This window comes from Scyliorhinus torazame, chromosome 19, assembly GCF_047496885.1.
Source record: "Scyliorhinus torazame isolate Kashiwa2021f chromosome 19, sScyTor2.1, whole genome shotgun sequence".
NCBI classification, from domain to species: Eukaryota; Metazoa; Chordata; class Chondrichthyes; order Carcharhiniformes; family Scyliorhinidae; genus Scyliorhinus; species Scyliorhinus torazame.
The window spans coordinates 69,318,131-69,333,166 of record NC_092725.1 but is presented as its reverse complement, the minus strand read 5'-3'; the positions used below and the strand labels follow the sequence as shown (position 1 = coordinate 69,333,166).

The 15,036-nt window shown below is 50.2% G+C and overlaps 1 protein-coding gene and 2 long non-coding RNA genes across 3 annotated transcripts in view; 2 read left to right on the top strand and 1 right to left on the bottom strand.

The window, feature by feature from the left end:
* Window positions 1–348: 348 nt before the first annotated feature.
* fezf1 (FEZ family zinc finger 1) lies at window positions 349–5,872 on the bottom strand. Its single transcript, XM_072484490.1, has 4 exons — window positions 4,727–5,872; window positions 4,467–4,601; window positions 1,604–1,736; window positions 349–1,213 (listed from the first exon to the last, which is right to left on the bottom strand). Exons 1-4 carry the CDS (start codon window positions 5,519–5,521, stop codon window positions 948–950), a joined length of 1,329 nt encoding a protein of 442 aa, XP_072340591.1. The 5' UTR covers window positions 5,522–5,872; the 3' UTR covers window positions 349–947.
* A 1,551-nt stretch (window positions 5,873–7,423) lies between these two features.
* LOC140396199 (uncharacterized) overlaps window positions 7,424–15,036 on the top strand; it is a 68,513-nt gene continuing 60,900 nt past the window's right edge. The window contains exon 1 of the long non-coding RNA XR_011936480.1: window positions 7,424–7,736. This is a non-coding gene — a long non-coding RNA (uncharacterized lncRNA). The remainder of the gene's footprint in view (window positions 7,737–15,036) is intronic.
* The window catches only part of LOC140396195 (uncharacterized), a 47,656-nt gene continuing 45,051 nt past the window's right edge, over window positions 12,432–15,036 (top strand). The window contains exon 1 of the long non-coding RNA XR_011936478.1: window positions 12,432–12,552. This is a non-coding gene — a long non-coding RNA (uncharacterized lncRNA). The remainder of the gene's footprint in view (window positions 12,553–15,036) is intronic.

Below are 15,036 nucleotides of genomic sequence, written 5' to 3'. Positions count from 1 at the left end.
ATCATTTTCTAAACAGTTTCGCTCACTTACCACCATTGCCGCACCGATTTCCTTTCTGCCTTCGGCTGTTAAGTCTATGTCGTTCTCTCCTCCCCTTCTTTAACTCTACTACAAGCACAAAACACGTTGATTAAATTTGCAATATTGATTACAAAGTGCAGGAAACTAGTAATCGCTGCCCATAAATTGCACACTTAATAAATGTTTATAGTCTATGGTATGCAGTACAGGATAGTATAACCTGGCATTATGTGTGTAGAATAACATATAGACTTCATATTAGAGGGAGGGAAATGTCAGTGTGTATACTATATATAGCGAACAGATATATAAAGAAAAAATGTTGAATAGATTTACAGAATTATTTAATTTAAAACCTCAACTCTTCAAATCACATTCTCAAAACATGCAAAATACTCCACTCTCTGGAGAATTACAAGAGTTTATTTCATCGTCAAAACACACAGCAGGGTCAGGTGGTAATAAGTCTCTTTCTGATACTGGATGAACATTTCTTTAAAACACAGGAGCTGGGCTGTTTTTTTTTAACATCTTTAAGAGAGAGAGAGAGCGGGAAATCAAGGCGATAATCCCCAAAAATCCAAACCCCTTCTTCCCAGGGTGGCGACTGAGTTCAATAGAATCTGAAATTAGATGAGAAATGAACAAATCCGAACGGGTCGAAATCCATGCAGCAGGGGAACGAAACAGATCCAAATAAATACATTATACTCTTTTTTTTTACATCTCTCCAAACCTGAGATGAAGCGAAATCTTTCCCCCAAACTGTTTTAGATAAAAGGCCTTCGAGTCACAACAATCTCCATGACCGAGTCTTTATTCATTGTGTATAGAATAGAAATCTGCATGCAAACTGTACTTAGCGTTTATATATATATATATATATATGTGTGCGTATATAGGCGTTGTCCACCGATCTCCGGTGATCATTTCCGAGGCTGCTCCTCCGTGGAAAGGTCTGCCACCGTGGAACGGGATCCCGCGCAGTTGTCGTGTAACTTCCTGACGTGTTTTTTCAGATCAAAGTTCCGGCAGAAGCCCTTGCCACAGGCAGAGCAGGTGAATGGCTTCTTGTCATTGTGAGTGTGCATGTGGAAGGTCAGGTTATAGATCTGGTGAAAAGCCTTGTTGCAGACACTGCACTTAAACTGCTTCTCCCCGCTGTGAGTCAGTTTGTGGTTCTTGTAGTTACCTGTAAAACGATGCAAGGCGCGGATTTAAAACGTAACATAAGCAAAATACTGTTGTTTTTAAACAAACCTCGTAGGTTAGCAACCATTGGCTGTATTTTGGAGGGCGAGGGTGAATAAATGCTTCACTAAAAATGTCAGCAACTTTTATCGAAACCAGAAATGTTTCGCAATAAATTATTCTTGAAAGAAGTCGTTTTGGGATGGGCCAATTAACTTTTGTAGACTTGTACAAGTCATTTCAAATCATTCGTTCGGAAACGTTATGTAGACACTAAACAGCTAAACAGAGATTAATTCGTTCCCTAGTCTTTAGATAACTCCCTGACTGTCTCTTTTTTGTGATGATTCCCACCAACCTTCACCAACCCCCGCCCACTTAACCCCCCTACCTTTTTGGTGAAATCCTTTGCCACAGAACTCGCACACAAAGGGTTTATAGCCAGCGTGTATTCTGGTGTGAGTGTTGAGTGTGGAACTCCTATTAAACGCTTTTCCACACTGGTTGCATTTGTGAGGTTTTTCCTGCCGATTGATGGAAAATGCAAATTCAGTAAATGTTGCAGCAGGCAACCAGCACATTTCACACCAAAGCCTCCGATTTCCCCCAAGCAGTGACACTGTTCAATCTGAGCCGAACTCTCTGTTCTTTTGTTTTTGCTATGACATTCAGCTGAACACGGGATTCCCCTCCCCCCGGTGCAGAGAACCCTCACTCAATTGAATGTATCAGCCACTCCAGACATACTGACCATTCCTCACATGGCAGCTGAATTCCCTCAACTCACTACCCTGCTCACATTCACTCTGCCCCCTCTCTCGGAACACAGAGGCGGGCAGACAAACAAAATGGACCGTCTGCCCCCTTTCCTTCTCCCACTGCCCACATTCACTCTGCCCCCTCTCTCTCCCACTGCCCACATTCACTCGGCCCCCCTCTCTCTCCCACTGCCCACATTCACTCTGCCCCCTCCCTCTCTCACTGCCCACATTCACTCTGCCCCCTCCCTCTCCCACTGCCCACATTCACTCTGCCCCCTCTCTCTCTCCCACTACCCACATTCACTCTGCCCCCCTCTCTCACTGCCCACATTCACTCTGCCCCCTCCCTCTCTCTCCCACTGCCCACATTCACTCTGCCCCCTCTCCCACTGCCCACATTCACTCTGCCCCCCCTCTCTCTCTCCCACTGCCCACATTCACTCTGCCCCCTCCCTCTCCCACTACCCACATTCTCTCTGCCCCCCCTCTCTCTCTCTCACTGCCCACATTCACTCTGCCCCCCTCTCTCTCTCCCACTGCCCACATTCACTCTGCCCCCCCCTCTCTCCCACTGCCCACATTCACTCTGCCCCCCCTCTCTCTCTCCCACTGCCCACATTCACACTGCCCCCTCTCTCTCTCCCACTGCCCACATTCACTCTGCCCCCCTCTCTCTCTCACTGCCCACATTCTCTCTGCCCCCTCTCTCTCTCCCACTGCCCACATTCACTCTGCCCCCTCTCTCTCCCACTGCCCACATTCACTCTGCCCCCTCTCTCCCACTGCCCACATTGACACAGCCCCCCCTCTCTCCCACTGCCCACATTTACTCTACCCCCTCTCTCTCTCTCCCCCACTGCCCACATTCTCTCTGCCCCCTCTCTCTCACTCCCACTGACCACATTCACTCTGTCCCCCCTCTCTCTCCCACTGACCACATTCACTCTGCCCCCCCTCTCTCCCACTGCCCACATTCACACTGCCCCCCTCTCTCTCTCTCCTACTGCCCACATTTTCTCTGCCCCTCTCTCTCTAATTGCCCACATTCACTCTGTCGCCCCTCTCTCTCTAATTCCCCACATTCACTCTGCCCCTCCTCTCTCTCTCTCTCTCCCCCACTGCCCACATTCACTCTGCCCCCTCTCTCTCTCTCCCACTGCCCACATTCTCTCTGCCCCCCTTTCTCTCTCCCACTGCCCACATTCTCTCTCTCTCTCTCCCACTGCCCACATTCTCACTGCCCTCCCTCTCTCTCTCATTGCCCACATTCACTCTCCCCCTCTCTCTCTCCCACTGCCAACATTCACACTGTCCCCCCTCTCTCACTGCCCACATTCAGTCTGCCCCCTCTCTCTCCCACTGCCCACATTCTCTCTGCCCCCTCTCTCTCTAATTGCCCACATTCACTCTGCCCCCCTCTCTCTCTCTCTCCCACTGCCCACATTCACACTGCCCCCTCTCTCTCTCTCTCCCACTGCCCACATTCACTCTGCCTCCCTCCCACTGCCCACATTCACTCTGCCCCCCCTCTCTCTCCCACTGCCCACATTCACTCTGCCCCCCTCTCTCCCACTGCCCACATTCTCACTGCCCCCCTCTCTCTCTCTCTCCCACTGCCCACATTCTCTCTGCCCCCCCTCTCTCTCTCTCCCACTGCCCACATTCTCACTGCCCTCCCTCTCTCTCTCATTGCCCACATTCACTCTCCCCCCTCTCTCTCTCCCACTGCCAACATTCACACTGTCCCCCCTCTCTCTCACTGCCCACATTCAGTCTGCCCCCTCTCTCTCCCACTGCCCACATTCTCTCTGCCACCCCCTCTCTCTCTCACACACGATCACTTTGCCCTCTCTATAAACTTCCTCTCCTCGGTGTGAAGCAGCGGACTCCACTTCCTTCGCCATGTCTATCTGAAACCGGATGCTTGAACTCTTTCCCCCCCACCCCCCAGCCCCCCCTCCCAGCCCCCACTCCCCCCCACCCCCACCCTCCCAGCCCCAGCCCCCACCCCCACTCCCCCCCAGATCCCTCCCACCCTCCCAGCCCCCACTCCCCCCCACACCCAGCCCCCATCCCCCACCCAGCCCCCACCCCCTCCCAGCCCCCACTCCCCCCCAACCCCCCACCCTCCCAGCTCCCACTCCCCCCCCCACCCTCCCAGCCCCCATCCCCCACCCAGCCCCCCCCACCCTCCCAGCCCCCACTCCCCCCCACACACACCCAGCCCCTATCCCCCACCCAGCCCCCACCCCCTCCCGGCCCCCACTCCCCCCCCAGCCCGCCCCCACCCTCCCAGCCCCCACTCCCCCCCCCCCCCCCACACACACCCAGCCCCATCCCCCACCCAGCCCCCACTCCCCCCGCCCACTCCCCAACCCCCACCCCTTCAGGGTTATCAGCGCCAGGGCTCCACAAGCAGAGGGCTGCAGCGGGCTGCGGGGCTGCTCCCGGCCGGGGTTCAGTGGGCAGAAGGGGGCGGACCTCCCTCCATACCTGTGTGTGGATAATCTTGTGTCGGCAGAGAGTGCTGGCCTGGCGAAAGCCTTTGCCACAGACTTTACACACGAACGGTCGAGCTCCAGTGTGCACCGGCATGTGACGGGTTAAATTATAATGTGCGTTAAATACCTAAAAACACAAAATGAGAGAGGAAATATATTCTCATGAACTGTCAGAGTGAAAAGCCATAGATGTGCAGAGCCGGAGAGGAGGGAGGGGAGGAGAGGGCGCAGCTATTGAAGCTCCAAACTTGCCTTGCCACAAACTTCGCAGGTGAACACTTTGGGCTTGCTGCTGGGCGGGTGGCTGCTGACTTTGCAGGACTGTTTCAGGGCCAGTTTCTCCGACAGGAACTGCGCGCTCTCTTTCACGTAGTGCTGAATCTGAGCCGGCGAGAGCTCCTTGAAGGCGGCCGGGTACCTCTCCAGGGAGGGCTGCAGCACCACCTTGCTCCTGTCGGCCAGGAAGGCTTTCTGCTGGAGAGCCTGCAGGGGGGAGCCCAGCAGGTAGGAGGCCATCGGGTGCACGTTGAAGATGGTGGCGGCGGCCGGTGGGGCGCAGGGGCGCTCGCCGCAGTTGAGGTAGCAGAGGGCGCCCATGGCGTGGAAGGAGCTCTGGTTGACCACCCGCGGCCGGATGAGCCGGTACTGCTCCAGCGGGGGGGACAGGCTGCACGCGTCCGCCTTGGAGGGCACCAAGCGGGCGCAGTCGTAGGAAGGGTCCAAGTGGCTTTTGCGGAGCTCGGCGCCGCTCGGGGCAACTTTGGAGCTGCTGTCGTAACCCAGCGGCAGCAGGGGGATCATACAGGGCACCGAGGAGTTGAGGTGCAACACGTGCTTGGCCTCGCCCTTTATCACCGTTCCTTGGAGCAGGTTTGGATAAGGGGCGCACTTCGGCTCTGGAGTCCTGGCCATGATTCGCTCGATAGAGAAAGCCAAGGGTTTGGAAGTGCTGATCATGCCGTCTCCAGCTTGTAGACTCTCTCTCCCAGCAGAAGTCGCTCCAAGAAGCCTCTCTGCGCGGCAGCGATGGGAGTAAGTGTTGTCCATATCTGTTTGTATGCTAAAGATCTACTTGCTCTTTTTGTGGTGGTGTGTGTGTGAGAGAGAGAGAGAGAGAGACGCCCCTTTTCACCGTGTTGCAGATTTGGACGGAAATAGACACAACATTAGCAGCACTGCCTGTGTAAAAGTGAGCGACCAATCCTACCAAGCAGTGCCCATTACAAGATGTTGTGCCAATAACGCTCCATACATCTCGCTCCTGTTTCCACCCGCAGATCAAGTGATAAAAGTCACCAATTCTCTCTTGCAAGCAGTCCGCAATGAAAAGTTTGCATTTGTGTTGCTGGTTTTGTTTTGTACTCAGGTTAGGAGTGGGGGGGGGGTGGCTTTGGGTTTTACTCGTCACAGGAGATCCGACTCTAGCCCGCCCGCCCAGGAAAGACAAAAAAAGGGACGTCTCTTTACCCCCCCCCCCCCCCCCCCCCACACACACACACACACACAACACACACAGGCACCAGCCCTTCCCTCTGCCTGGAAGCTCGCGTCCAATGTGGAGTGCGTCTCCATCTGCGGGGCGTTTAACTGATACTAGAGCCAATCCTGGCAGTGAAAGTGGCGAAGTGGTCAGTGGAGCATCAGCTGAGATTTAGCTCTGCCCAAATTCCTGGCATGTGCCCCGAAGTAACTTGCCCAGCCGCCCCCCCCCCTCCTCCTCCCACCACCCCCCCCCCCCCACCCCCCCCCCCGGCCTCTCCAACTACCAGCCGAATAATTTCTTAAGGTTTAAATCGGTCATTTTCTCCCAGGACTAAATGCCAATCGCCCCACTTTCCATTAGGGGTAGTGCATTTTGACACGCCCTCGCTACACACGCACACACACAAACACAATTATCTGACAACGAAATCCCGGGTGTATCTGGCACCTAAATTCCGAGCACACATTACAATCTCTCGCAATAAGAAATATGTCACAACAAATGGACATTTTCTTTTGCAATCTTGAAATATTTCTCGGCTCTGCCGGTCCGACCGCTCACCCCCGTTCAGTCGAGGAGATCATTATCTCCTCGCTAATATTTAACCAACATCACTAAATCAGATGATCTGGCCATTCATTGATCGTGGGACCTTGCTGTGCGTCGCGGCATTTTTCTCACCTTCCAACAATGACAACACTTCCATAAAGTGTCCCATTGGCTTCACTAAGTCGTGAAAGCATCTAAATAAATGCGGGAATTTTGTTTTAAATGTCACTGAAATGATGGTAAACGTTTTGTAAAGAGGGCGGTTGACTTTAGGGAGCAAAATACGTAGATATTCCGATCTCAAAAGTGGCAGACAGAGCTCAGAGGACGTCGATGACACCCCCATACCCAAGGACAGTTTCCTAGTTTGGGGGGGCCGATAGTTCGTGTGAATTATGTACTTTTCGTTAGTGAAGAACGAATTCGTTATTGGAGAGATCAATTTAAACAAGATCGAAACGATGCCGCTGCTGATAGCTTTATCTGTCCGAGATTTTTCTTAGACCTAAATAATATTTTTGTTTGACCTAACACGGTTTATACGATCGTTTGCTGACAGATCCACTATTAATTGATCTCCATTGAACCAAATACTATTTTTTTTTTCAATTTAGGGGACAGACATCAAAAAAAATTGCAGACACTGCCGTAAATGTGAAACGAGAACACTTTGTTGGAAATAGGCAACAGCTGTTTTAACAGCTGGAAGAGAAAAGATAAGTTAGGGGTTCACTGGGAGCACGGGCTGAGGGTGGAGTGTGACCTTCGATTAGAACTGCAGCCTCGCTGACAAATCCTCAAGATCCCCCAACTATTTTTAAAAAATCTTTCAGATACTGATTGGAATAAAGCCCCGACATAAATGTTGGACCCAATTATTTTGTTTGGCTGCATCTCCAGCGATTGCGACAGTTCCCTTATGATAGGTGCTCCGGGACTTCTGTCTGTACATTTTGGGCTACCACCTCTGATCTCCGTCGTCAGATCCACCAGTAACCATGCGGGGAGTTAAGCTAGGCGATGTTTGCAGAGAATTGCACTGTGCTCTGTGACACAGGGAGACGGGAGTATCGCAAACACAGCGGCTGAGTCGGGGCTGGTTGATGTCCTGGGCAACCCAGTCCATTTACACCGCGCTTAAAATGAACCTATGGCTTGGCAACTTGGGTTTCATCGGTTTTCCAGCCAAGCAAGGGGGAGGATATCGGATGTGAGTTGGCGAAAGATGAGGTAAGTGTCCTTAACCAGTGTTCAAATGCCGATTACATTTTAAGATTAGGCAAGAGCCCGTGCTGCGGACATTTAAAAAATATATTTTAAAGAAAGGTTTAAAGTGGAGAGTGAGATGTAACAGTTGAGCAACACATTCATTCCAGTCGTAGTTTGACAGGTGCATTCATAGGTACATTTAGCCTGGGTCCCTGGAACCAAACCAGTGCCCCGGGCCCCGATCTGACTCCAGGCAAAAGGAATGACTTTTCACAATAATGACTCACAGAGATTCGATCCACTGGATTTACACAATGCACAAGGATATGCGGAGGGCGTTTTTTCCCCCAACTTACCTGACAATAATTGAAATGTTCTCCTCTGAAATCTCTCTCAATTTTTGCATGTTTAGAAATGCTGGTCGAGAGCAATGCATGTGCACAAATCCAGAAACGTACGGAGCTCTCTCTCCCTCCCCGACAGACTGAAGTTGTGGCCAGCCAAGGTTTAGCAAGGTTGAGCGCCGATCACGGGAAACGACTGCGTCTCGCACCGTTAACCGCAGTGGGAATGGATCAGAGGCAATGGTTCAGTTCACTGGAATTGCCAAGGTCACAGCCAATGGGGGAGCCACTTTGACGTTGTGTGGGCAACAAACGGTCGTGTCATCGCCATTGTGAAATCACCGGCTTCACACTTTGCTCCAATTGCGGACTGTTTTGACATGGCCTGGGCTCACAAGGCCTGGGCACCATGGCCTGTGCTCACATGGCCTGTGCACATGGCCTGGGCGCACATGGCCTCTACACATGCCTGGGCGCACATGGCCTCTACACATGCCTGGGCGCACATGGCCTCTACACATGCCTGGGCTCACATGGCCTGGGCACACGGCCTGGGCTCACATGGCCTCTACACATGCCTGGGCTCACATGGCCTGTACACATGGCCTGGGCACTTGGCCTGGGCACCCATGACCTGAGCACCCTTAGCCTGGACACACATGGCCTGGGCACACATGGCCTGGGAACATGGCCTGGGCACCCATGGCCTGAGCACCCTTAGCCTGGGCACACATGGCCTGGGCACACATGGCCTGGGAACATGGCCTGGGCACCCATGGCCTTCTGTCAGATGAGGTTCGAAAGGGGAGAAGTGTGAGCTCACTTTCGTGTTGTAACCTGAGACCATTCAGATTTCATACTGGCTGGTAAAAGTCCTTCCAGTACCTTTGGGAAGTTCGTTGGACCCACTCGGAAATATCTACACGAGTTAGATTCTACTCAGTATTAATGGAGCCAATGGCCCCATGATCTGCCTCTTGATGTTATAATGGTGATGATGCTCCATTTTGCTGTGCCGGGCAGTGTGTGTATTCACTTCTGATGGTCTTGGGCTCTGCATGGGATTTATCTGCTATAAAAGTGCTTCTCGACTAAAGGGTGATGTGAAACTTACTCTATTTCTCATTGATGCAATGTAGAAGTGGATTAAAATTCAACAACCCGTCCACCTGCAGTGACTGCAAAAAAAAATTTCAATGGACGAGGGCATGGCACTGTGGTTAGCACTACTGCCTCACAGCGCCAGGGACCTGGGTTCAATTCCAACCGTGGGTGACTATGTGGAGTTTGCACATGCTCTCTGTGTCTGTGTGGGTTTCCTCTGGGAGGTCTGGTTTCCTCCCACAGTCCAGTATGTGCAGGTTAGTTGGATTGGCTCTGTTAAATTGTCCTATAGCATCCAGGGGGTGGTTAGGTTATGGGCATAGGGTGAGGTGCGTGATGGACTGGACCTGTGTAGAGTGCTCTTTGGGAGGGACGTTGAAGATTCGATTGGCTGAATGGCCTCCTTCTGCACTGTAGGTTGACTTACAGTAATGGGCGTGAGATTGAGAGGGGATTTGAGGAAAACTCTTTTCACCCAGAGCGTGGTGGGAATCTGGAACTCACTGCCTGAAATGTTGGAGAGGTAGGAACCCTCACAACATTTAAGAAGTATTTACATTAGGGTTTTTCAAAGTATGGGTCATGACCCGCGGGTGTTGGGAGGGTTGTGCAGTGATCAGTTATGCCATTTCAATGGTGGTCCTGATCGCGGCAGAAGCGCTCAATGGCCCTCGCGGGCATTTACATTGAGAATGATGGCCATTTCTGCCTTTTAAATGAAAATAAATGAGGCTTTGTCGAGTCTTCTAGGCAGGCAGCAGAGAGTAGGTCAACCACCCTGCATGTAAACTTGATGTCAAGCTCCTTGTATGTGCTTTTGGTGCCAGACCACGGAATGGAGTTGTTTCCATTTTGCTGCTGCTGGCAAGAGGACTGTGAAGATGGATAGTTTTCTTAAAAGTAAGACAGGCCAGAGACTAAATTAGACAGTGTATCTACTCGACAGGATCTCATGTTAGGATCTGCTGGCCAACCTTCTGAGAGAGCTGCACAGGAGAGTCTAAGGCAGGAGAGCAGTGCTAGTGTTAGCTCCGTACAGAGCTCCAGGGCCTCTGGTTAACAGCCTACAAAGAAGAAACTTCATACGGGAACAAAGCAGTACAAAGATGATTCCTTGAGGTATTTTTTCAAGTGTGCAAATAAGGATGCAAATTCAATATGTTATATTCAGGGGATTACTGGTAAATGAAGAGAAGTTTCAGATTTTGAAAGAGAAGTGGTGGGTGAAAAATTCCGTTTGAGGTTGAGAACCCAGTGTCAGTTCTTAACTTAGAGCTGTCTCCAAATTGAAACCAAATTGACCCGCGACAACGCAGAATCGCCGAGCAGAAACTTATAGCCAAGTTCCGCACACATGAGTGCGGCCTCAACCGGGACCTGGGATTCATGTCACATTACATTCATCCCCCACCATCTGGCCTGCGAAATCCTACCAACTGTCCTGGCTTGAGACAATTCACACCTCTTTAACCTGGGGTTACCCCATCTCTGGATCTGTAAAGATTTAATCACCTGCTAATGCTCGCATTCCTAGCATTGTTTGGCATCTTTGAATTTGTCTATATATGTGTTTCTGGAACAGACCTCTTCATTCACCTGAGGAAGGAGCAGCGCTCCGAAAGCTAGTGACATCGAAACAAACCTGTTGGACTTTAACCTGGTGTTGTAAGACTTCGTACTGTCCAAATTGAAAGGCTATGATGATGCTGTAGCTGACCTGGGATAGCACATCAAAAACATGCCAAAAGCCCACGGGGATGTCAGCATTCTGAAGTGGCGCCTCCAGTGCTAGGAAAACAAGCATTTTGTTGCTATTTTCCTTCATGATGACCTACATGTGCGAGGCTGAATTTTCTGTTTTCATAAAGGAACTGGCTGAAGTCTGCGCCTAATATGCCCATTGCCCTCTCCTCCTCTGAACCTGATTGGAGTGAGATCATGAGGACCTCCCCTTTCGCATTGAAGGTAAGCAAATGTGGCGTGTGTCGTGAAGGTTGTCTGGCGTGGGTCGTGAAGGTTGGCTAGTTGGTAAAAGAGGGTGCTGAGGAAAAAAGTTTAAAACACTGATTTAGACGAGCAGCTGAAATTGCCCAGCATAGAAGTCACAGACCAAGTGCTGGCAAATGGGATTGGAATCCATAAGTGCTTGATGGCTGCGCAGATACAGTGTAAAACTTTAGAAAGCGCCTTGGGATGTGCGGAAGTTGTGAAATTCTCTAGAGAGATACAAATCCCCCTTTTCCCAGGAAGCTCTGGTTGGAGCCTCCATGGAATGTCGGGAACGCTCAGCAGCCCTGGCAGCACCTGTGGAGCGAGACGCAGAGTTAACGTTTCGAGTCTTCGGAACTGAGTAGAGGAAGAAAAGTGTTGGATTTTATACAGTTTTTACACTGGAGCAAGTTAGGCTAAATAGGTCAGGGATAGGTGGGAGCTGGTGAAGTTTTGATAAAGAAGTCAGGGCCACAAGAGAAAGAGAGTGTTAATGGTTGTGTGAGAGACTAAAGAAGGTGCTGATAGTGGTAAAAGTAAAGGTCAAGTTGGCAAAGAGTTCACGGTCTGAAGTTTTTGAAGTTAGCGTTCAGTAGAGTGTCATAAATTGTATACATGTGCGGAGCGAAGTGAAATACTCGGACTCAAGAATGTTTTCCCTTCACTTTCAAAATCTCTGAGATCAAATCAATCTCAGCCAATGCTGGTTTAATTCAATAACAGTGGGCGATATGGAGACATTCCGTTCGTTAACATGCGATTTGCAAAGTGACCTGGTCTTGCCATTGTTCCGGCTGAACAATTATTTTGGACTATAAACCACTCCCTGATTTACATAAATTCACGACATTTCAGCTCGAAGCATAGAAATTGATTTAAAACACAGTAAAGGCCATTCGGTTGCGAAACTGCGAGAGACAGGTTCTCAAATGTAAAAGTTGCAGAAATACACATCTTTCCCAACGCACAGTCTGCCTGTTCTATAATAGAAATTCACCTGATTTTTTTGGGAGCGGCACACAAAAGAAAACAATTATCAGTGTTATAATCAACAAAAAACACAGGATGTCATCTCTCCAGTGGAGTCTGATTTGCCTGGTGTCTTCCTGCCATTTTGACAGCGGACATCTCTGGGAAAACCGGACGGAAAGTCCGGTAAACAGGACTAAGTGAAAGGCAGCATCAGCCTTGGTGTGAATGAGCACTGAGTTTCGGGTGGCGTTAGGGCCGCGCGGAAGCCCCGGGAGGACCTGGCCAGTCAGCGAGAGCGGCGCCAGGACTCGGGCGGGATTTTCGTGCCGGTTTCTCATCCTTTCCAAACTGTATCTGTGATCTGGCAGCAGGAGATTGCTGCCAAGCTGCAGCCTGGAGAGCTGGATTGGACATGAAGCCCAAAGCGAGTAAGTAAAGACAGCAAAAGGAGTTTTAATTCAGACAGGATGATCTGGTAAATTGGCTCAATGATTATTAAAATCCACATCCACTCCTGCTCAATTGTATTTTGCGCAGGAATTAATCTGAGTGGCGGAGTGGGAGGAAGCCGCGGTTTAATTTGTGCTAAAAAGGCTGCTCACTGTGTTTTGCTTCATGAACACAACGTCATGTTTAGCAGCTAACCCTGTGCAATTCATTCTGCACAATCATTCTGGGGCGGATCCGTTCACCCAGCCCCGGGGCTCCGGCAGCGAACCCGGAATCATATCCCATTGGAACAGTGAACGCCTGCAACCTCCCTCCCTCCCTGATTCACCTTCACTCCCTGATTCACCTCTTTCACTTCCTCCTCCCCAGCTCCTCGGCCCCCTCCGCCCCAGCTTCCATCTCAGCTTCCCCTCCCACCCCCAGATTCCCCTCCTCCTCCTCCCAGAACCCCCTCTCCCCTGCTCCCTCTGTCCCTTCTCCCTCTCACCCCCCGTCCCCACATTTCCTCCCCCACCCCTCATCTCCCCACCCCTCCATCTTCCCCCTGCCCTTCCATCTCCCCCCACCCTTCCATCTCCCCCACTGCCCCTCCATCTCCCCCACTGCCCCTCCATCCCCCACTGCCCCTCCACCCCCCCCTGCCCCTCCAACTCCCCCACCCCCAATCTCCCCCTTGCCCCCATATCCCCCACACCACCCCCTCTGCCCCAACCCCCTCTGTCACCATCCCTCTGCCCCCTCTGCCCCTCTCAGTTGTGATTCATCAGACTTCCTCGGCGAATTTATCAATACAAAGTTTATTATAAGAATGTTGTTCACATATATAAAATACAGCAAGAATTTGTTATCAATTATAAACATAAAGAAAACACATTAACTATAGTAATCTATGTGTATAACCCTTAATGATTCACCCTTAGTAGCTATTCCAATTCAATACAAAATCCAATAAACCAAAACCCTTTTCAAGGGTGTGGCCCAGCAGACGTAATCTCACTTGAATGGGACTGGTCCTTTCCATGAGATTCTGATCCAGTACCAACCACATTCACATTTCCAAAGGAAGGGGGATGAGGTGATATGCATAGTAATGTGTATAGTTAGATGTACGACCGGCAGGTATGGACAGATTTCCACCATGTAACTCCAGAGATCGGGCAGTTGGTGGTCAGTCACACTGGAGGACAGTCAGATTAGAACTAGCCACAGGAGAATTCAATTATTCATTACCGTTTGACTCATAGTTTCTTTAGTTATCTTTCCACATGTTCATTTTGTCAATAAACTATCTTACCAGTAAAGAACAAGATATTCTGTGTGCATCTTTACCATGATCACAACACAGAACATAACATAACATTCAGGATTGTTGAACAATTGAAGATAACTATGGAGAAGACATGACAAAACAGACTGCAGAAAGAAAAAAGAAAATGTTTCCACCTACCTGGTAAACCTATGGGCAACTGGAAGGAAAGACTATGAAGTTAGAGATGGATGGTCTGAAGGCACCTCACCAGCTTCAAGTCACCGGTAATGTAGATGAGAATTGGCATGTTTTTAAGCAGCAATTCAAACTCTATTTAACAGCCCTTGGCCGACAGGCACAGCCTGATGAGGGTCATATTGTATTGCTGCACAGAGTAGCAGGTCCTCAAGCGATCAAAATTTATAATACCTTCGCATTCAATAGCAAAGCGGAAAGCAAGAGCTTCACAAAGTAATACATTATTTGATCGACATTGCTCCCTGAACAAAAATGAAACCTTTGAGCGTTGTCTTTCGCATGTGTACTCAGAAGGATGGCCAATCGTTTGATAGTTTTCTTTATTTTTAATTGAGAGTACCCAATTACTTTTTTTTCCAATTAAGGGGCAATTTAGCATGGCCAATCCACCTACCCTGCATATCTTTGCATTGTGGGAGTGAAACCCATGCAGACATGGGGAGGTTCTATAGTTTACTAACCGACTTATGGTTGAAGGTGCAGTCCTTCAAAGTCATCGATGATCCGCGATCAGATAGTGTTCGGGATATCAAAAGGCAAGGTACGCGAGAGGCTATTAAGGGAAGATGAGCTTCAACTAGAAAACTCAATCATGATTTGTCATGCCTGCAAGCCAGCAGGTTAGCGCGCTCAATGTGAAACATTGTGGCACCAATGTGGAAGAAGGCGCCAGCACCATAAGCATTGTGAAGCAGTTGAATAAGAAACGTGGTCCCAGGGCGAGTGGCCATTTTAAGCGACTGGCCGGGTCCACCATTTTATGCCAGCGATGTGGCAATCGGCATTTGCCATGACAACGTCCAACATGTGGGAAGGTGTGTTCCAAGTGTGGCAGAACAAATCACATTGTGAGGCAATGTTTTGTCGGAGTCGGAGAATTGGCGGGGGGTGGTGTAAATCCCACCCCCACCAGCTGCCAAATTCTCCGGTGCCGGGGTTTTGGCAGGGGCGGGAA

What these genes read in the sequence shown, in the direction of transcription:
- fezf1 (XM_072484490.1), bottom strand. Translation starts at nt 5,521, where the DNA reads ATGGACAACACTTACTCCCATCGCTGCCGCGCAGAGAGGCTTCTTGGA. An exon ending in CCTGCGAAGTTTGTGGCAAG is followed by an intron (nt 4,602 to 4,726) that starts GCAAGTTTGGAG and finishes TTGTGTTTTTAG; the next exon opens with GTATTTAACGCACATTATAA. An exon ending in ACAAGATTATCCACACACAG is followed by an intron (nt 1,737 to 4,466) that starts GTATGGAGGGAG and finishes ATCAATCGGCAG; the next exon opens with GAAAAACCTCACAAATGCAA.